Here is a 22,662-nt window from a genome sequence, read left to right on the forward strand (position 1 = left end):
CGGCGCTATGAGACGGTCCTACCGTGTCCCAGGCTGTCGTTCCCCGCGGCGTCCACGGTGCAGAGGAGTAGGCATCCATGCCCCGGTAGGCTGCGTCCAATGATAGTGCGAGTTCGGAGGCCTTGTTGAGGTCGAGGTCACTCTGCTCCAACAGTCTCTGTCGGGTGTAATTGGACCTGTGGCCTGCCACAAAAGCGTCCCGGATAAGTTCCTCTGTGTACACGGCGGCCTTTACATCCTTACAACCACAGGCCCGGCCAAGCACAGACAGTGCCTGAAGGTATTCCTCGGTCGATTCCCCAGGTTGTTGTTTACGACTCCCCAGGAGGTGCCTGGCGTACACCTCGTTCACTGGGCGCGTGTACTGGTCCTTGAGGAGCTTGAGAGCAGCCGTGTACGAGATCGCGTCCTGGATGACCGAGTACGCTCGGTGGTTCACTTTGGAGATCAGGACGTCCAGTTTGTCCTCATCCGATTTGACCGTTGCAGCGGAGGCGATCAGGAATTTTTCAAAGCACTTAAGCCAGTGAGCAAACTTGGTGGATGCGTCCGCCTCCCGATGGTCTAAGTCCAGGCATGCTGGTGTGAGGATCTTCTCCATTATAAAAAATCTTGTTAATAAAATTGATGCGCTATCAATTACTCAAAAGACTGAGGTTAAGCGAGTAACTAACAGGCTTTTATTAACAAGAGAATGAAGGTGTGCCTCGAGTGGTCGACCAGTCCAGAATACAGAGGGACTGTGGAGCAGTCACCTTTATACCTGGACTCGTGGGAGGAGTCAGCCGAGGCATGTACAGAGTGGAATACAAACAGTGGTTTACCACACACCCTCCGTAAACTTGAGCTCATCCAAAACTCTGCTGCCTGTATCCTAACTCTCACCAAGTCCCATTCACCCATCACCACTGTGCTCGCTCACCCACATCGGCTCTCGGTCCGGCAACACCAATTTTAAAATTCTCATCCTTGTGTTCAAATCCCTCTGTAGTTTTGCAACTCTATCTCAAACCTCCTCCAGCCCTACATCCCTCTGAGATCTCCATGCTAGTCCAATTCTGGCCTCTTGCGCATCCCTGATTTTCATCACTCCACAATTGGTGGCTGTGCCTTCAGCTGCCTAGGCCCTAAGCTCTGGAATCCCCTTCCTAAACCTCTCCGCTTCTCTCCCCTCCTTTAAGTCACTCCTTAAAACCTACCTCTTTGACCAATGCTTTTGGTCACCTGTCCTAATATCTCTGTGGGGCTCGGTGTCAAATTTTGTCTGGTAACACTCCTCTGAAGCGCCCTTGGATGGTTTTACTACATTAATAGGTGCTATATAAATACAAGTTGCTGATAGTTAAGTTTTATTCTTTTTTTATATCTCTTAATCTGTTGCGTCAGCCCAAGACTGTGGAAACAAAGCCTGTGCCCAGAGCCAAATATGTTCTGTTCCAGACACGAAGTGGTGCTGGACATCAAGATTCAACTCCTCAGAGGCTGCCTCCCACTTCACCTCTTCTGTGCTTCCCACAGACACCATATAGGGGAAGAATTTAATGGACATTACATGGTCAGAGGCATGATGGATTGTGAAAATCTGTGTGATGGAAAGCTTTGAGAGCCATAGGTCCAAAGTCACCTGTACCTCCCAAGCATGTTTCATTTACCATATGTTATGTCTCAAATTACTCATACTGTATCCCAGAATATTATTTTCTTAAGGAATTTGCATTTGAATGCAAGTATTTCAGTGCTGCCAGTGCCCATTGAACCAGCAGGGTTTACCACCTTCAGGAGGGGAGAAAATTGACAGCAAGGAAACACAATTAAAAGCCAAGCTCAAGTAAGCAGACATAGCACGAAATAACTGACCTGCAAGTGCCTTACTGCAAAATGGATCCAGGTGATGTCAGAAGCACAACCCACAATGTCAGCTATACAAGCTCACACAAACTGAATATATTTCACATGGTACAAAATTAAACTCTGCTGCAAGGTATGCAACTGTGTCAAAAAGTGAGCACCAACGTGCTGAACCCCGTCAGAGAACAAAGCCAACATGACACAGGTTACCAACGGGTACAGTATATAGTCACATTTACATTGAAAATTGCTTCCACTGCGAGTTCAGCACATGGTTTTATGAAAGGGAAATCATGTTTAACAAATTTGCTGGAGTTCTTTGAGGATGTACCAAGCAGGGTGGATAAGGGTGAGCCAGTGGATGTGGTGTATTTGGAATTCTAGAAGGCATTCGATAAGGTGCATAAGATACGAGCTCACGGAGTTGGGGGTAATATATTAGCATGGATAGAGAATTGGCTAACTAACAGAAAGCAGAGAGTCGGGATAAATGGGTAATTTTCCGGTTGGCAAACGGTAACTAGTGGGGTGCCACAGGGATCGGTGCTAGGGCCCGATCTACATTAATGACTTGGATGAAGGGACTGAGTGTCATGTAGCCAAGTTTGCGGATGATACAAAGATGGGTGGGAAAGCAAGTTGTGCAGAGGACTCAAAGAATCTGCAAAGGCATATAGACAGGCTAAGTGAGTGGGCAAACATTTGGCAGATGGAGTATAATGTGGGAAAGTGTGAGGTTATCCACTTTGGCAGGAAAAATAAAAAAGCAAATTATTTAAATGGAGATTACAAAATGCTACAGTTCAGAGGGACCTGGAAGTTCTTGTGCATGAAACACAAAAAGTTAGCATGCAGGTACAGCAAGTAATCAAAAAGGCAAATAGAATGTTGGCCTTTATTGCAAGGGGGTTAGAGTACTAAAGCAGGGAAGTCCTGCTACAACTGTACAGGGTATGGGTGAGACCACACCTTGAGTACTGCGTACAGTTTTGGTCTCTTTATTTAAGGAAGGATATACTTGCATTGGAGGCAGTTCAGAGACGAGTCACACGGTTGATTCCTGAGATGAGGGGGTTGACTTATGAAGAAAGGTTGAGCAGGCTGGGCCTATACTCATTGGAATTTAGAAGAATGAGAGGTGATCTTACTGAAACATACAAGATACTGAGGGGGCTCGACAGGGTAGATGCAGAGAGGATGTTTCCCCTCGTGGGGAAATCTTGAACTCGGAGGGCATAGTTTCAAAATAAAGGGTCGCCCTTTTAAAACTGAGATGAGGAGGAATTCCTTCTCTGAGGGTCGTAAATCTAGGGAATTCTCTGCCCCAGAGAGCCGTGGAGGCTGAGTCATTGAATACATTCAAGGTGGAGATAGGCAGGTTTTTACAAGATAAGGGAGTGAAGGGTTATGGGGAGCGGGCAGGGAAGTGGCTTTGAGCCCAAGATCAGCCATGATCTTATTGAACGGCGGAGCAGGCTCGAGGGGCCAAGTGGCCTATTCCTGCTCCTATTTCTTATGTTCTTGCATACAACACCTAGTGCTGGCACCATTTATGCTTACCTCCAGCAACACAGGTAGAAGCCACCTCTGTGGGTGCATCACTGTGGCACCAGAGCATTAATGGCATCTGGTTTATATTTTGCAGTCCCTCGTGTCATTGGTGTAATCTAAATGTTGTGTTAAACTAAAGTGAAACCACCACTCACCAAAATCAGAACGATCATGTACACTGGATCCACTGCCGGAAGTGACCATGAGACGGTACTCAAATCATAATTTCCAAAAACAGATTGTTCAACCATTTAGTTTTAATATAAGAAACCATGGAACAGTAAAAGGCCATTCAGCCCATCAGGCCCAAACTCTACAATATATTATACACAACTACTTTTGTCATGGCCTCCACCTAACCATCCAAAGTTTGAGGAAGGTGAGAATACCAGCCAGAACTTTCATAAAAAGCCACAACAGCCTTATCAACTTCCTCCAAACATTCACTGAATAACACCAGTGTTCCCTAACTACTTAATCACCTAGGCCCGAATCCTTCCCAATTACCCAGGCAGTTAATCGTGCAACTTTTAACACAGCGGATTAACACCAACTCTGATGGAAGTCAATTCACATCAGTCACTCAGGAAAAAATCTTACCAATTTCTAGCCCGGCATGAGGACTAACTATCTTGAATCCTGTCCTTTAAGCTGAACCACAGCCCCATCATTCCAGCCCCAGTGTCACCTTCCAATGCTGTTCTCAAACTTCTGATAGTGCAGGTCAAGGCCAGCAGTGTTGAACAGCAGCACAACACTCAGCAGTACTTTAAGCAGCCAATTCATCAGCTGCTTAGCCACTAGTGCTTTTGTGGCAGTCATTCCCAAACTGCAGTAAATGTGCTTTTCTCCCGGTATTAATTCTGATAAACAGTCCCACCAGAAATGTTAGGCTATCCTTTTTACTCTCTCAAGAGCTGAACACCCAAATATGAATTACAATACTTTGTTTTTATTTCTGAAATTGTTCCACTATCTTAAGGGTCAGGTGTCACTGCAGTTGTATCAGGGGGAGACAAGTACCAGGCCCAGGACGGTCATACTTCCCAGTGTTATTTCTACCTCTACTAAGATTTATCCACACAATTTATTTTTCCATTGATAGCTTAAATACAAGAACTGACTGGCACTAAATCAATTCAAACTCTAAATTTTTTAACAAATTAGACCGTAACTTTAATTATTTAAACTGTGTTCCAATGTTTGATGCTTTGAGGGAGCACAGTAAATGTTTATTGCAGTGTTATTCATCAGTTCCATACAATCAACTTAGATAAAATGTTTTGGAGTCGAATCGATGGAGTGGGTTACCCACTCGTCCCTGGCCTTGCCATGCGAGATACTGACACACAAACAAAGGCTGCTGGTTCATTCCACAGTAGGTGCAGCTAATCAAAATAAAACTATGATACAGCCAACTGATATACTGAATGCAATGTGTGGATCAGCACTTATTTTACAGAAAAGAACAAGGCCAGCCCCTCATTATGTCCTCTTCACGGTCTCAGAAAAAACTCCTGGCTCTGGGAGAGAAACCAGGTTAAAAGTGTTTGTTTGGAACACACTCAATAACCTTACTTCAGTACCATATATTCCCAATAATAGAGGGTCTAATTTATCAATAACAAGGCTCCGACATTCTTGCAAACATTTGTAACAGGCCTTGTACTGAAAAGCTCAAGGTCACAGTTCACTCAAATCTGTTTACTGTGTATTGACAAACTACTGTTCCTAGATAATTGTAAACCTGTCTTGCATCACAAGTTTTGTGCCTTCTTTAAAAATTACTTATTTTGAAAACTACAAACTTTTAATTGGATCTGTAAATAAAGGTCACAGGCAACACCTAAAATGGATCTATTCCTAGTCTGTATAGCTCAGCTGCTCACTGTTTTCATCGGATGTGCTAGTGTTTTTTTTTTAACAGAAATTTTTAATCAGGAAAAGGCCATTTACCTCAATAAACCCACTCCTGTTGGTTGAGCTCAACTTCAGCTCCCTGCCTGTTCACCATTTCCCTCAATTCCCTTTTGCTCTAGAAACAGATTCAGTTGTCCCCTAAATCCATTTATTCTATTGCTTTCAACTGCTTCGTAGGTAACTTAAAACTCCTCTGCTGCCCAGTTTCTGCCATGGGCTTCCTCATCAACAGAGTGTATGTGGTGGTGGCGGCCCAAACAATGCAGGTTCAGCTTACATCAAGTAACAAATCAAGCAAAATACTGTAGATGCTGGAAATCTGAAATAAGAACAGAAAATGCTGGAAACACTCAGGTGAGGTGGAGAGTTTCTTTCTTCACAGATGCTGCCCAGGGTATTAAAAGAAGTAGTCGAGGAAAACACAGAAGCATTAGTTATAATCTTTCAAAGTTCTCTTGATCGAGAATGGTGCCGTTAGACTGGAAATTTACGAATGTCACTCCGTTATTTAAGAAAGCTGGGCGAGAGAGAAACCAAGTAACTACAGACCTGCCAGTTTAACGTCAGTTCTGGGGAGGCTACTAGAATCTGTTGTTGGGGATAGAGTGACTGAGCACTTGAACAAATATGAGCTGATCAGGGAGAGCGAGCCAACATGGATTTGTTAAAGCCAAGTAATATCTAACTAATAGAGTTGAATTTTTTGAGGTCACTCACAAAGTACTCAAGGGAGTGGCTATGAACATATCAACTTTGAGAAGGCATTCAATAAAGTTCCATACAAAAGATTATTGGCAAAAATGGGAGCACACGGAATTGGAGGTAGCCTTTTGACTTGGGTTGGCAATTGGTTGAGAGCTAGGAGACAGAGGGTGGGATAAAGGGGCAGAATGTGCCAAGTGGTGTTCCCAAAGGATCTGTTCTGGGGCCTCAACTTTTCACCATATTTATTAATGACTAGGATGAAGGAATAGAGTTGTATATCCACGTTTGCAGATGACACTAAATTGGGAGGGACAGTAAGTAGTGTAGATGGGAGAAGGAAGTTGCAAAGAGACAGTTAGATTAAGTGAGTGGGTAAAACTATGGCAGATGGAGTTTAATGTGGGCAAGTGTGAGGTCATCCACTTTAACCCAAAAAAGATAAAGCAGAGAATATTCTAAATATTGAGAAACCAGGGACTGTAGAGAAGCAGAGAGATTTGAGAGTGCAAGTGCACAAATCATTAAAAGCCAATAGACAAGATACAAAAAGCAATCAAAAGTCTAATGTAATGTTGGTCTTTATCTCAAGAGGGTTGGAATACAAAGGGGAGGAAGTGATGCTTCAGTTGTAGAGAGCCTTGGTCAGACCCCCATCTGGAGCACTGCATTCAGTTTGGGGCATCGCACCTGAGGAAGAATATGTGGCCTTGGAGGGGGTTAAAATACCAATTCTTATTTTCTTAATTCCTCCACAGGAGTTTGAAATATGCCGCAAATACAAATCAAACATTTATGGTTTATTAGTGCAAGCAAAGAACGGAGTAAGGGTCCAACCGTGAAGTGCTGCTCTATATCATTAACATAAGAAATAGGAGCACGAGTAGGAGTAGGCCATACGTCCCCTCGAGCCTGCTCCGCCATTCAATAAGATCATGGCTGATCTTCGACCTCAACTCCACTTTCCTGCCCGATCCCCATATTCCTTAATTCCCTTAGTGTCCAAAAATCTATCAATCTCAGCCTTGAATATACTCATCGACTGAGCACCCACAACCCTCTGGGGATTACAAAGATTCACAACCCTGAGTGAAGAAATTTTTCCTCGTCTCAGTCCTAAATGGCTAACCCCTTATCCTGAGAAAAAGCTATTGGTCAGAGATAGCAAAAAACAATCACCATGTTTCCAACTGAAGTCAAACTGCATGGAATATTTCTGTAAAGATTTACAAGCTCAGGGCAGTAAACACCATTACTGACATAGATCCTACACGAAAGTGGTGCTCCCGGCTGCCCAGGCACGGCTGGCTATCATCAGGCCTTCTAACATTCAATCTCCTGTAGTAATTTATTTTCCATCACAAGTGGATTGCACTAACTTAATTCCAGAATTTTCAAACTATAATTTAAGTCAAGAATACGGACAATGAAACGATTGGGTTTTTAAAACGTACTGGCCTACATTAGTGAATGTACAACAGGCACAAGTGAAAACAAACAGTGAGAATTAGTGAAAACACAGGCAATCTGTCATTACTCTGCTATTTCACAAGAACTGAGAACAGGACTATATACAGGAACACAGATTAAATCAGTTTCTTACCAGTTTCAGAAACCACAGTAACAATCTCCGATTTGGAGGGTTTTGTAGGTTTGGAGGAGGAAGAGGAGCTTTTCTTGGATTTCTTATCCGGAGGTGACTCTTCTGGTTCAGAATCTGCATTACAGTAACGGGTGTTTTTTAAACATACATTTCTTTACAGGTAGCACATCTTATGCCAATACAAATCTGCTCAAAACATGCTGGAATGACGAGCTTGCACTGTGGCCCAGTGGGTAACTGCACTACATGGTGTTGTACTAAATCACAGAGACATGGAAGGACCAAGGTTCTTCGGTGGCCGTTGCTGCATTAGCTGATTTGGCGATGGGAGATGGAGGGAGGGACACAACTGGAATCGTAGAATCACAGAATATTACAGTACAGGAACATGCTATTAAATCTGTGCTCGTGTTTTTCTACCACCCATGCTATAGAAGAGGGAAGGAAAAACCAGGAATCTCCTCTGTCAGATAGCAATCCAGTGACCCTGCTGGTCAGGATCAGCTGTGATGTCTCCCATGATCAAATTACCTGCCAACACTCATTGTCTAGACTCATATGCAGAACAGCCATTTGAGAGGTACCAGAGAACTTCCTACACCAATGGAACTATAACCTAGCTGTAATATGCACTCGAGAGATGAGGAGGAAACAGAAAAAAAATCTACTCACTACACTTGACTGTTCAGTTTGTTAAAACAAATGTTTTTGTTTGTTTTAGAATGCGGTCGACGCCTTCGAGTCAGCATTTGCTGCCGAAGACATTAAGAATCAAGCACATAGTGCGGGACTGGAACCACTTGTAGGCCATGTAGGGGACATTAGTGAACGAGTTGGGTTTTTATGACAATCCAGCAGTTTCAGTCATTGTTATTCACAGGAGTTCAAATTTACAACTGTCGCTGGTACACCCCTCAGAGTACTTATCAATCTCACTACTTTGTTACTATGCAGATGTTTTCAATGTTCATATAGAAAAGCATTTACCAAGTAAACGGAAAACAAAAGTAAATGGAAATGTTCCTGAACAGGTCTAAAGTCAGCGCAGCCCATTGCACAACTGAATACTTTTAGAAAGACTGCAATACACACAGAACATACCAAATGAGTCACTGGCAGTTTAAAAACTGTAGAATATTCTATTCATACCAATCACTTGTAACTGAAATAGTGTTGTGGGGAGAGGAAATGTTTTCTTTCTCTCCTCCCCCACTACACAGGGCAGGTAAGCAATCCCCCCCCCCACCACGTATCTGCCATTATCAAGCCATCTGCTGGGGCATGTACACAAGACACCCGGAACTTTCCTCTGCTGAGCTTCACTTCTGAGAAGTTGCCTTCACTCAGTTCATCCCTTTGATAACAAGACTAGGAGGAACTCACCATGGGAGGATTGATGGCTGCGAACCCATTTGCTTCCACTGAGGATATGAATATAGCTGTAATGAGAACTGAAACACAAGAATGCTTCATTACGCCTCCGGGGGTCATGTGAAGCATTTTTGCATCCCATAGAACAAAGAGGCCGTCAATTAAAAGCTCGAGATCACGTGATTCTCAAAGGGAGTCGTGATGCAGTGTCCAAGTTGGACTACTGCTGTAGTGCCAAATGAGAGCTAGTGGAACTATTTGGCCCCTCTGGCTCCACTTCAGCACCAACTTAAATACTTTGAGAATAGCGAGTATTGCCAATGCTAAAACCATTCAAAAGGACCACAAAATTCATGTATTCTATTCTGAGTGATAGAGTTCCATGAATTATGTATAGAATTGTATCTTCATACACAACAGAAACTGCACTTCAAAAGGAATTAATCACGAAACGCTTTGAGATAAGAACATAAGAAATAGGAGCAGGAGGCGGCCATTTGGCCGTTCGAGCCTGCTCCGCCATTCAATAAGATTATGGCTGATATTATACCTCATCGCCACTTTCCTGAACTATCCCATATCCCTCAATATTCTAAAATCCATTGATCTCTGCCTTGAATATACTCAAGAACTGAGCCTCCACCACCCTCTGGGGTAGAGAATTTAAAGATTCACCACCCTCAGTGAAGAAATTTCTCATCTGAGTCCTAAATGACCGACCCCTTATTCTGAGACTGTGACCCCTGGTTCTAGACTCCCCAGCCAGGGGAAACATCCTCTCTGCATCTACCCTGTCAAGCCCTGTAAGAATTTTGTATGTTTCAATGAGATCACCTCTCATTCTTCTAAACTCTAGAGAATATAGGCCTAGTCTACTCAATCTCTCCCTATAGGACAATCCCCCCATCCCAGGAACCAGTCTGGTGAACCTCCGTTGCACTCCCTCTATGGCAAGTATATCCTTCCTTAGGTAAGGAGACCAAAACTGTACACAATACTCCAGGGTGTGGTTTCACCAGAGCCTTATATAATTGCAGTAAGACGTCTTTACTCTTATACTCAAATCCTCTTGTAATAAAGGCCAACATACCATTTGCTTTCCTAACTGCTTGCTGTACCTGCATGTTAACTTTCAGTGATTCGTGTACAAGGACACCCAGGTCCCTCTGAACACCAACATTTCCCAATCTCTCACCATTTAAAAAGTACTCTGCTTTTCTATTTTTCCTACCAAAGTGGATAACTTCACATTTCTCCACATTATATTCCATTTGCCATGTTCTTACCCACTCACTTAGCCTGCCTAAATCCCCTTGAAGCCTCCTTGCATCCTCCTCACAACTTACATTCCCACCCAGCTTTGTATCATCAGCAAACTTGGATATACAGGTTGAGCGTCCCGAATCCGGCAACCTCAGAACAGAGGCCGAGCCGGTTTTCCCGGACTTCGGAACGTGTTTCTGATGTCCAAAGTCCGGAAACGCCCGAGCCCAGGTTGCAATATTTCCAGACTTCGGACATCAGAAACACATGCCGAGTCTGGAAATGCCTGGGCCCCAGGTTATGCTATTTCCAGTTTTTGGTAAGCCTCCCTCAGGGTGTCCGGATTCCGGAACATTTTACAGATTCCGGACCCCTGCCACCAATCGTCCCGGAGTCCGGAACTCTGGATTTGGGATGCTCAACCTGTATTACATTTGATCCCCACATCCAAATCATTGATGTAGATTGTGAATAGCTGAGGCCCAAGTACTGATCCTTGCAGTACCCCACTAGTTATAGCCTGCCAACCTGAAAATAACCCGTTTATTCCTACTCTGTTTTCTGTCCGTTAACCAATCCTCAGTGCTAGTATATTACCCCCAATCCCATGAGCCCTAATTTTGTTTAATAACCTCTTGTGTGGCACCTTATCAAATGCCTTCTGAAAATCCAAATATACCACATCCACTGGTTCCCCCTTATCTATTCTGCTAGTTACAACCTCAAACAACTCTAACTGATTTGTCAAACACGATTTCCCCTTCATAAATTATAATTTTCTAAGTGACCCGTTACCATGTCCTTAATAACAGATTCTAGCATTTTCCCTACTACTGATGTCAGGCTAACGGGTCTATAGTTCCCTGATTTCTCTCTCCCTCCTTTCTTAAATAGTGGGGTTATATTTGCTACCTTGCAATCCATGGGAACCATTCTAGAATCTATGGAATTTTCAAAAATGACAACCAATGCATCCACTATCTCTATAGCCAACTCTTTCAAAACCCTAGGATGTAGGTCATCAGGTCCATGGGATTTATCGGCTTTCAGTCCCATTAATTTCTCCAGTGCCACTTTTTTTACTAATACTAATATCTTTCAGTTCCTCATTCTCGCTAGGCCCTTGGTTCTCCACAATTTCCAGGAAGTGTTTTTGCGTCTTCTTCCGTGAAGACAGACATTAAGTATTTGTTTAATTTCTCTGCCATTTCCTTATCCCCCATTATAAATTCTCCTGTCTCGGCCTGTAATGGACCCATGTTTACTTTCGCTAATCTTTTCCTTTTTATATACCTATAGAAGTTTTTACAGTCTGCTTTTATGTCTCTCGCTAGTTTATTCTCATTCTATTTTCCCTTTCTTGATCAATTTCTTGGTCCTCCTTTGCTGAATTCTAAAATCCTCCCAATCCTCAGGCTTATTACTCTTTTTGGCAACATTATAAGCCTCTTCTTGTTAGCCATGGTTGGAACACTTTTCTTGTGGGGTTTTTGTGCCTTAAAGGAATGTATTTTTGTTGTGAATTATGTAATAATTCTTTAAATGCTAGGCATTGCTCGTCCACTATCATACCTTTTAATGTAGTTTCCCAATCTACCTTAGCCAACTCGCCCCTCATACCTACGTAGTTTGCTTTGTTTAGATTTAAGACCCTAGTTTCAGATTTAACTAAATCACTTTCAAACTCAATATAAAATTCTATCATATTATGGTCATTCTTCCATAAAGACCCCTTTAATACAAGGTTATTAATTAACCCTTTCTCATTGCACAATACTAGATCTAAAACAGCCTGTTCCCTAGTTGCTTCCTCAACCTACTGATCTAGAAAACTATCTTGCATACATTCCATGAATTCGTCCTCCACACTATTACTGCTAATTTGGTTTGCCCAGTCTATGAGATGTTTCTGAGAGACATGATAAAAATGCAAAACTCTGTTGCATTGTAGCATCAAATCACAAAGCAATGAGGAAGGGTTCCAGCAAGATGTTGACCTTGCAGATGCTAATTCACCTTTGTGATTTTTTCAGAATTTTGTTATTTCAAATTTTAAATGTTTTAATAACTAGTCATAGATCCAATTTAAATTTTCAGCTCCATTAACTTTTTCCACATTCAACATTTACTCCTGTAATTTCTACATTTAATCAGCGCAGGCAAATAAATGTAACACGAGCAGGGGCACAGATCCGCGTTCAACGCCCTCTCAACTAGCCCTTTTAATCTACATTTACATTCCAGTGACAGTCATGCAGATAGAAATAGAGATGAGCAAAAATGACAAAAAGCTATTATCTTCTAAGCCATCCCTGGGGGCATCAGTACCAATCCCACATCTAAATAAATTATTCCTTAGTATTACTCTCACAATGATCTGTACCACAACAGGAGCAGTATAATGATTTCTGCCTCTGACAACCATCACAACTATATCTGGAACATAGGAATTTCTAGATGAAAAAAGACCACGGTCCATTTAGTTCACCTTCAACCATTCTGGTAGTCACAAGGTACGATAATGGAGTTGTTGACAATTCATAACAATCCATCTCTATCGATTAGTCAACAACAGACCCAGACACAAGGAAAGGAAACCCCAGTGGTGAAAAGCTTTGGGAACCATAGGTCCAAAGTCACCTGTTCATCCCAAGTATGCTACACTTATGTCTCAAATTACTGATAGTATCCCAAAATATTGTTTTCTGCAAGAAATCCATCTAATTTACATTTGAATGAATCAACACTATCTGCTTCAGTGTTTTTATTTCAAATAAAAACTCCACAGGGAAGGCTGTTCCATAGATTTCCTACTCGCTCACTGAAATATTGTTCCCGCAGATTACTTCTGAATTTATCCCCATCTTGAGCACAGGTCATATCCTCTGGTTCTACTGTTCTGGAGAAGGTGAAACAGCTTGCAATGGTATCTATCATCTATAAAATAATTTATTTTTAAGTGTCTTGTGTTCATGTGAAATATTCTTCTCATTTATCAAGTGTCTATACTGTCTGAATTTCTCCTCTTTACTCATTTATCACCAATCACCTTATTTTATTAATCCTTTTCTGATTTGTTATTGCATCACCCTATCTCACCAATCGTATTCCACAACGTCGCCATGGTATTTCTCCATCAATTTCACTTTCAGTCTCTATAGCTAGCCCAAGAAACAGAAAGAAAAGGAGTGTGTGATAAAACATCTCACCTGCCAGCTCTGTGCATCCCCCTGGGCTCTGCCCACCCAGACTACTGCCACAACATGGCCACCCACTCCCTCCCTCCCTTCACGCTCCAACAGAGAGCAAAAAAAAAGGACCAGTCCTCATCAACACAGGGGAGGGAGGCCAGGGCCCTCCTAAACTTGCACCAAGCCATCAGTGTCTGCTATTTATTATTTTGTTTTGTTGTAAAGTTATTCCGCTTAAATTAAAAGTTTGTGCTGGTGATTATTTTTGAAGATATTTTCTAAAAAATTCCTGCTTCATAAACCATTTTCTTTGCCACTTGAAAGTGAACTTGAAGTTGTACTGCATTTAATTCTGTATTTTTGCTAATTTATTTCATTTAATATTTTTAACTATGAGCCTGATTCATACAAATCCATGAACATATTCTTCTCGTGCTCTCTCATGGTTGTTTTTGTGGAAGGTGACCTGTCAAAAAACTCAATTTTCTGATTCACCAACAAGGTTCCACAAGAAAAAAAATGAAGCCATCCAGACAGAACCTCATCCAACTGAATCTCAGCTGCAGCTTCATGCTCGAAAAATAAACAGTCCATATGAAAGCTGCCAATCTGACCAAACATCATCCCCAATCACCCACTACAAAAAAAAGGAGAAACAGCTGCCATCATACCATCTCAGCCCCAACATCATGCTCTGGCACAGGGCTGTGCACCTAATAGAATCAATGGGCAGAGGGAAGAGCCCAGGCCATACAAATCCGTGTGCTAGCATTACCAATAAAGCTAGCTAACCAAAAGAATGCTCAAACTGCAACCACAGAGCTAAAAAGCCACAAAAAACAAGTTTCAGCAATTTATGTCATATGGCTAGTCCACTGCTCCCCAACACACTTACAGCCTTTTAATAAAAACAATCACCAGGAAAATCTCGGGTTCAATGCCCTACCTGTGAGGGGCGGGGAATACCTGATCTCAGCCAGAACAGTGGTACAGACACTACAATAGGCCTCAAAACCCCTAGGTTTGGGGGGGGGGGGGGGGGTGTAAATTCAATCAGCGGTCCCATTCCTGATTGCCAATAACATCTGCCAAAAGTTCAGGCATCTGGATGTCTGCTGAAAACAGAACCAGGCTCGGCTGTGATGCTCCTTACTCACCTGTGCCGATACTCATCGTGAAGACTCACACATGAATAATGGCCACGTAGACTAGGTGTCAGAGAGCGGCCAGCACCGGTGCAACCACACTAACAATGAGTCAATCCCTTTATTGGAAGGAGGAAAACTGGGGAGATCAGCTCTTTTCCAGGTAGCTCATTCTACACTGATTATATTTAATACAGAGAAGACAATTTCCTCAAAACTTTACCTGAATCATAAATAATGTGCTTTTTCCTGTGTATTGGCTTTTGTTTTGCAGATATCAAATGGGACGAACCCTTTCCCTGAAAACACAAAGCAAACAAACCAGTCAGCGTGCACCATTAGATCGCCATTGGACGGAGTCCTGCCTATATAGCCCATTGCCTGGGCTGTAAGTTGGCAGCCCTTGTATCTACACCTTATTTCACTGAAGCATTAATGCCAATGATGAATTCAGAACCTGATACAGGTTGAGCGTCCCAAATCCAGAGTTCCCAAATCCAGTGTTCTGGAATCCAGAATGTTCCGTAACCCAGTGTTCCGTAATCCGGACTCCCCAAGGGAGGCTTACCAAAAACTGGAAGTAGCGCAACCTGGGCCCAGGCATTTTCAGACTCAGCACGTGTTTATGATGGCCGAAGTCTGGAAATAATCGCAACCTGGGCTTGGGCGTTTCCGGACTTCGGACATCAGAAACACGTTTCGAAGTCCGGGAAAACCCAAAAACCGTCTCGGCCTCAGTCCCGAGGTTGCCGGATTCAGGACGCTCAACCTGTAAAATGGGCGTAAAGCAACTGACCTTGACATCAGTTTTCCTCTTCGCGTCTGAAGTTCCCTTGCCAATATTTTTCGTTCTGTTGTTCTTTTCCAACGCCTCACTCACAGGTTTTTTCCCAGTAGGAAGCCCACCAAAGAATCTTCTGATGTCCTATGAATATAAAACGTTAAAATTCTCACTAAAAAATCACCAGTTGTTTTAAGAGATAAATTGCATTTCCATAATAGAAAAATGCACATAGGCTGGTGCACCAAAATTCAGATTGAGTTAATAACACATGTACACTAAATGTGTCATCACTGGCAATACACAGAGACACTCAGTGTCGGAGATCCGAGTTATGAGGGAACCCAGAAAAAATACTTTTCTGCCCTGAAAGCAGACCGATAGTAAATGCTATGGAGAGGTAAATCTGGAATATTATTTCAAACTAGATTGCAAGATTAGGACAAGAGGACTTGACTTCAAACTAGTGAAAAGCAAATGTAGAATCTATCCATCACAAAGCTCTTCATGCAAGGATTGATCGATACATCAAATGGACCTCCAGGTAGACTACTGAAGGCAAAGTTCGTGGAACCATTTTAGAAAGAAATTAGATGCTGCAATTGAGGAGTAGTGTCTCTTTCTGGAACTGAGATGGGCCAAATAGGCCAATTTTATGACTTATTTTGGAAATATTCTATAAACTAACAGCCAGCATGTTTCACACAGTAAACCCTAAAATTTGAAAGCAATAATTATTCCACTTTTTTTCTTGCCAATTATCTCCACCCCCCTCCTGAAAGATTGAACTCCTCACTGAGGTGCAGTTCCACAGGTGCATGCAGCTCCCTCACAAAAGTGGTCAATTTTCATGCAGTGTCAGTAGACTAGCCTACCATGGGTGCCTCAGCCAAGCCCAATCCTGTTCTCAACCAACATCAGTGCACTCACACTTTCAACAGGGGCAGATCCCTGGCCATTTCCCTGGCCATTTCCCCCTCTCCAAATCAGGGGCACGGAGACCAACTGTAACACTGCTACCAGCATCTCAGCCAGGATGAGCTAACTCAGCGCCAACCAATCATAGAATGATACATCACAGGAGGTGGCCATTTGGCCCATCATGCCTGTGCCAGCTCTTTGGTAGAGCTATTCAATTAATCCCACTCCCCTGCTCTTTCCCCACAGCCTTGTAGATGTTTTTCCCTTCAAGTATATATCCAATTCTTTTTGGTGTGGAGATGCCAGTCTTGGACTGGGGTGGACAAATGTAAGCAGTCACATAACACCAGGTTATAGTCCAACAGTTTTATTTGAAATCACAAGCTTTCGGAGCGTTGCTCCTTCGTCAGGTGGCTCTCCACTTCACCTGGTGTTGTGTGACTTCTTACAATTCTTTTTTGACAGTTACTATTGAATCTGCTGCCACCACCCTTTCAAGCAGTGCATTCCAGATTACAACAACTTGCTGCATAAAAAAAGTTTCCTCATCTCGCCTCTGGTTCCAATGACGACGACAACTTACATTTATATAGCACCTTTAACGTAGTAAAACGGCGCTTCACAGGATCATTATCAAACAAAATTTGACACCGAGCTACATAAGGAGATATTAGAGCAAATAACTGAAAGCTTGGTCAAAGAGGTAGGTTTTAAGGAGCGTCTTAAAGGAGGAAAGAGGTGTAGAGAGGCAGAGGTTTAGGGAGGGGATTCGAGAGCTTAGGGCCTTGGCAGCTGAAGGCACGGCCACCAATGGTGGAGCGGTTAAAATCAGGGATGCTCAAGAGGCCTTAAATCTGTGTTCTCTGGTTACTGACCCTCTGCCACTGGAAGCAGTTTCTCCTCATCTACTCTATCAAAACCCTCCATCAAGTCTCCTCTTAACCTTCTCTGCTCTAAGAACAACCCCAGCTTCTCCAATATCTCCACATAATTGAAGTCCCTCATCCCTGGTGCCATTCTAGTAAATTTCTTCTGCACCCTCTCCAAAGCCTTGACATCCTTCCTAAAGTGTGGTGCCCAGAATTAAACACAATATGCCAGCTGAGGCCTAACCAGTGTTTTTTAAATGAACCTGGAACCTTTTCAATCTGTGTTTAGCTTTCCATTGCCTTAACCAGTTGAGTCATCAAGGAGAAGCAATTAATCCACTCTTTTTTTTTTAAAAAAAACACAATTCCAATTTTTCCCCCTTTCTCAAAGAAAATTATTAAGCTGCACAAACTGGGCACACTTTCTTGGTTGTGGTATAACAGAATACCACCTTCTCAAGGGCAATTAGGGATGGGGCAATAAATGCTGGCCTTGCCAGCGACGCCCACATCCCATAAACAAACTGAAAAGAGTACAAATGCAGCAGATGATGGCCGGATCTGAAGAAATGATTTACTGCCTGACTAGATGGAACGCAAGGAAACCTGGCCCTCATTCCTGGTGTATTTCTGATGGCAAGCAATAAAACAAACAACCCTAAAGCTAAAGCAGTCACTCTACATTTAAGGGTAAAGTCAATAGTCACAATGTACACATTGGAGGTCTTGTACAGTCCGGTACAATTAGATGGTATTACTCAATAACAGAGACTTAATTTGTTCAGCAGGGTTTCAAAGCCTTGGCCCGATTCGCCTTTGCTTTCTGTTGTCTCATTTCCTCACTCACAAATTACATCTCGCCAGCCTACTGCCAAGTAAGAATGGTTCCAGTTAAATGGCCCTTTTTGGTTACACTGTTTCTTTCGACAGCAGACTTGACTTTGGCGGCAGCAGCACTGTAACAAATGAAATGTTGCTGCCGCCTCCAAAGGTTCCGAGATTCGCCCCAGAAAGTGGTTTTCTCTGGAGACAGTAACACCACCAGAATTGGAGCTTCATTCCACTGGGACTATTTTTTTTTTTTTTTTTTTAATTCATTGATGGGGTGTGGGCGTCGCTGGCTTCACCACATGGACTGCAGCGGTTCAAGAAGGCGGCTCACCACCACCTTCTCAAGGGCAATTAGGGATGGGCAATAAATGCTGGCCTTGCCAGCGACGCTCAGATCCCATAAACAAACTGGAGAGTACAAATGCAGCAGATGATGGCCGGATCTGAAGAAATGATTTACTGCCTGACTAGATGGGACGCAAGAAAACCTGGCCCTCATTCCTGGTGCATTTCTGATGGCAAGCAATAAAACAAACAACCCTAAAGCTAAAGCAGTCACTCTACATTTAAGGGTAAAGTCAATAGTCACAACAACTTGCATTTATATAGCACCTTTAACATAGTAAAACGGCCCAAGCTCTGCACAAGAGCGTTATCAGACAAAATTTGACATTTTAGGACAGGTGATCAAAAGCTTACATATTACATAGGATATACAGCACAGAAATAGGTCATTCAGCCCAAGCCGGCGTTTATGCTCCACCTCTGAATCTATCACCATAACCCTCTATTCCCTTCTCCCTCAGATGCTTGTCCAGCCTCCCCTTAAATGCATCTATACTATTCGCTTCAACCACTCCCTGTGGTAGTGAGTTCCACATTCTCACCACTCTCTGGGTAAAGAAGTTTCTGCTGAACTCCCTACTGGATTTCTTGGTGACTATCTTATATTGATGGTCTCTAGTTATGCTCTTCCCCACAAGTGGAAACATTCTCTCTGTATCCACTCTATCAAAACCGTTCATAATTTTAAAGACCTCTATTAGGTGACACCTCAGCCTTCTTTTTTCAAAGAGAAAAAGAGACCCAGCCTATTCATCATTTCCTGACATGCATACCCTTGCATTTCTGGTATCATCCTTGTAAATCTTCTCTGCACCCTCTCCAGTGTCTCTATATCCTTTTTATAATATGGCTACTAGAACTGTACGCAGTACTCTAAATGTGATCTAACCAAGGTTCGATACAGATTTAGCGAAACTTCCCTATTTTTCAATTCTATCCCTCTAGAAATAAACCCTAGTGCTGGGTTTGCTTTTTTTATGGCCTCCCTAACCAGTGGTGCAACTTTTAGTGATTTGTGTATTTGTACTCCTGGATCCCTTTGCTCCTCTACCCCACCTAGACTCCCACCCTTATGTAATTTTACCATAAGTGATCTCCCTATTCTTCCTACCAAAATGTAATCTCACATTTATCTGCATTGAACTTTATTTGCCCATTCTGCAAGTTTATTAATGTCCTCCTGTAACTTGTTGCAGTCCTCCTCAGTATTGGCTATCCATCCCCCCCCCCCCCAATTTGGAGTCATCCACAAATTTAGAAATTGTGTTTTTGATTCCCAAGTCTAAACCGTTATGTAAATTGTGGTCCCAGCACTGATCCTTGTGGAACACCACTACCCACCTTCTGCCACTGTGAATAGCTACCCATTAAGAGGTAGATTTTAAGGAGCGTCTTAAAAGAGGGAGAGGTATAAAGGTTTAGGGAGTAAATTCCATAGTTTAGGGCTTAGTCAGACGGCACGGCCACAGGAAATTGAGGTTGCGCAACTGGCAAGGATTGGAGAAACGCAGTGATCTTGGAGAGTTGTAGGCTGGAGGAAGTCACAGGAGATAGGGAGAGGCAAAGTCAAGGAGGGATTTGAACACAAGGAGGGGAGTTTTAAATTCGAGGCGTTACTGGACCAGGTGCCAATGAAGGTCAGCAATCACAGGGGTGATTGGTGCGAGTTAGGATACAGGCAGCAGAGATTTGGATGAGCTCAAGTTTAGAGGGTGGAAGGTGGGGCCAGGAGAGCACTGGAGTCGAGTTGAGGCAACAAAGGCATGGATGAGGTTTCAGCAGCAGATGGGCTGAGGCTGGGGCAGAGACGGGCGATATTACAAAGGCAGAAGTAGATCTCGGTGATGGGAGAGGATATGGGGTTGGAAGCTCAGCTCAAGGTCAAATAGCACACCGAAGTTGCGAACAGTCTGGTTCAGCCTCGGACAGTGGACAAGGAGAGGGAATGAGTCGGTGGCTAGGGAATGGAGTTGTGGTAGGGGCCAATGACAATGACTTCGCTCGTCGTAATCTTTAATTGGGAGGAAATTTCTGCTTATCCAATATTGGATGTCGGACAAGCAACGTGACAAATCAGAGACAATGGAGGGGTCGAGAGCGACCCACTTGATGAATAAAATAAATATGCAAAAATCAGGACAACCAGACAGGAAAGCATAACTGCCTCCTCCTCCCTCTGCAGGAAACCGGATACAACACCCTCCAAGAACAAGACACCAGCACCAACTACCAGGGTCACCTATATATTAACATTTAGGTAACTAGTCAATCTCTATGAAAATCAGGAAAATAATGCTGTGCAACTCAATACTAACAGCGAGAGAACTTTAGAGCAAAACTAAAACTAGTTAGTAACACTGATACACAGCGCATCTTTTCTCTCGCCACACACAAACTAAGGTTAAGAGTTTAAAAACATTCGAGCTCTATACAAGTGGCACTTGACCACAAACCGATTTTATCATCCCGATTTCAAGCATTCAAACAGGATCAAAATTTCTTAGTAACATCTTTTGCTTTTATTTCAATTTACAAAATGGTGAACATTTCAGTAAAAATATTCCTAAATCCTAAAATGATAAATGCCGGTTTTCCCACTTCCTCCACCATCAGTAACTTTTTATTTAAGTTGCACTCTTATTCCACACTCGACAATGACGCACGGGGCAGGTAAATGACAGTTTCTACCAACGGTGCTGGAGTGGTGCACAATGACCCATCCAATTATTCCACCAAAATACCTTTGCAGACAGCCTGGCGGAGACTGGGAATTCACCATACAGGCAAGGAGGAAAACCCATAGCCCACAATTCAACAAAAAAACCTTAAAGCTCAAAATATACATAAACCTATTACAGTATATTTCGCAGACACTAACTCCCATCTTCAAAGATGAATCAAAGTCAACATTTTTTTTTAGAAACTTATTCCAGCAACATGTTAACTGGATACAGTAGTATTCCAATACAGTGGGCAAGAACAGATGGGAGTTCGGTCAAATTATCTGGTCCACAGGTCATCACACTAGCAGAAAAAAAGTGACAAATCTGACAAGCAAATGAGTGAACCGAACCCACCAGTGTCTCCAAGCAACCATTTCAAGAGGCAAACAAACACCAGCTGAACCCACTACTTATTTCAAAGCAAAAAGTTAGCAATAAGTGATTTGACAGTCCAGCAAATTTACCCAGTAAATAGCAGAGCCATACAACTAAGAAAGTCCCAGGTTCAATTCCCAGTCTTTGCTGATTCAGCCACGACAGCAGCAAGATGCCTCAAAACTTGGATCACCTCAATTGCTTTCCTGTAACTCCTGCTGAAAATGCATGTGTGGGCATCAGATGAAGACAAGATTGGACTCAACTGTGATGCCCACCTCATAGCTGAACAGCCTGCTGGAGATCATTTTCAAGGCTCACAAATGAATAAAAGGCACTTGGGTGAGGTAATGGAGGGTAATCAGTGCCCATATACTGCCCATATAGATTGGGAGAAGGGGAAGTGCAACGAGACCTGGGTGTCCTTGTGCACCAGTCGCTGAAGGTAAGCATGCAGGTGCAGCAGGCGGTTAAGAAGGCAAATGGTATGTTGGCCTTCGTAGCAAGAGGGTTCGAGTACAAGAACAAGGATGTCTTGCTGCAGTTGTACAGGGCCTTGGTGAGACCACACCTTGAGTATTGTGTGCAGTTTTGGTCACCTTACCCGAGGAAGGACGTTCTTGCCATGGAGGGAGTGCAGCGAAGATTCACCAGGCTGATACCTGGGATGGCAGGAATGACGTACGAGGAGAGATTGGGTCGATTGGGCTTATACTCACTGGAGTTTAGAAGATTGAGAGGGGATCTCATCGAAACCTATAAAATTCTGTCAGGTCTGGACAGACTAGATGCAGGAAGGATGTTTCTGATGGCCGGGGAGTCCAGAATCAGGGGTCATAGTCAAAGGATAAGGGGTAAGCCATTTAGGACAGAAATGAGGAGGAATTTCTTCACCCAGAGAGTGGTGAACCTGTGGAATTCTCTGCCACAGAGGGCGGTGGAGGCCAGTTCATTAAATATATTCAAGAAAGAGTTGGATATGTTTCTTGAGGCTAAAGGGATCAAGGGATATGGGGAGAAGGCAGGGACAGGGTACTGAATTTGGATGATCAGCCATGATCTCATTGAATGGCGGAGCAGGCTCGAAGGGCCTAATGGCCTACTCCTGCTCCTATCTTCTATGTTTCTATGTAACCATAACCCAGCAAAGTGTCAACACCTTTAACAGCAAGGGGGGGGGGGGGGGGGGGAAAGAATGGAGCTCAGTCCCCCCCCCTCAACTG

At 43.1% G+C, this 22,662-nt stretch overlaps 1 protein-coding gene across 1 annotated transcript in view; it reads right to left on the reverse strand.

Moving 5' to 3' along the window:
* rfc1 (replication factor C (activator 1) 1) overlaps positions 1 to 22,662 on the reverse strand; it is a 143,983-nt gene that overhangs the window by 90,405 nt on the left and 30,916 nt on the right. Inside the window, exons 4-6 of the mRNA XM_085965626.1 lie at positions 15,391 to 15,519; positions 14,818 to 14,893; positions 7,625 to 7,738 (exon numbers count right to left, since the gene is read on the reverse strand). Of these exons, the coding sequence (XP_085821752.1) occupies positions 7,625 to 7,738; positions 14,818 to 14,893; positions 15,391 to 15,519 (319 nt within the window). The remainder of the gene's footprint in view (positions 1 to 7,624; positions 7,739 to 14,817; positions 14,894 to 15,390; positions 15,520 to 22,662) is intronic.

The sequence above is a fragment of the Somniosus microcephalus genome, chromosome 2 (assembly GCF_052327205.1).
Source record: "Somniosus microcephalus isolate GS21.2 chromosome 2, FLI_Smic_1.0, whole genome shotgun sequence".
Taxonomy (NCBI): domain Eukaryota; kingdom Metazoa; phylum Chordata; class Chondrichthyes; order Squaliformes; family Somniosidae; genus Somniosus; species Somniosus microcephalus.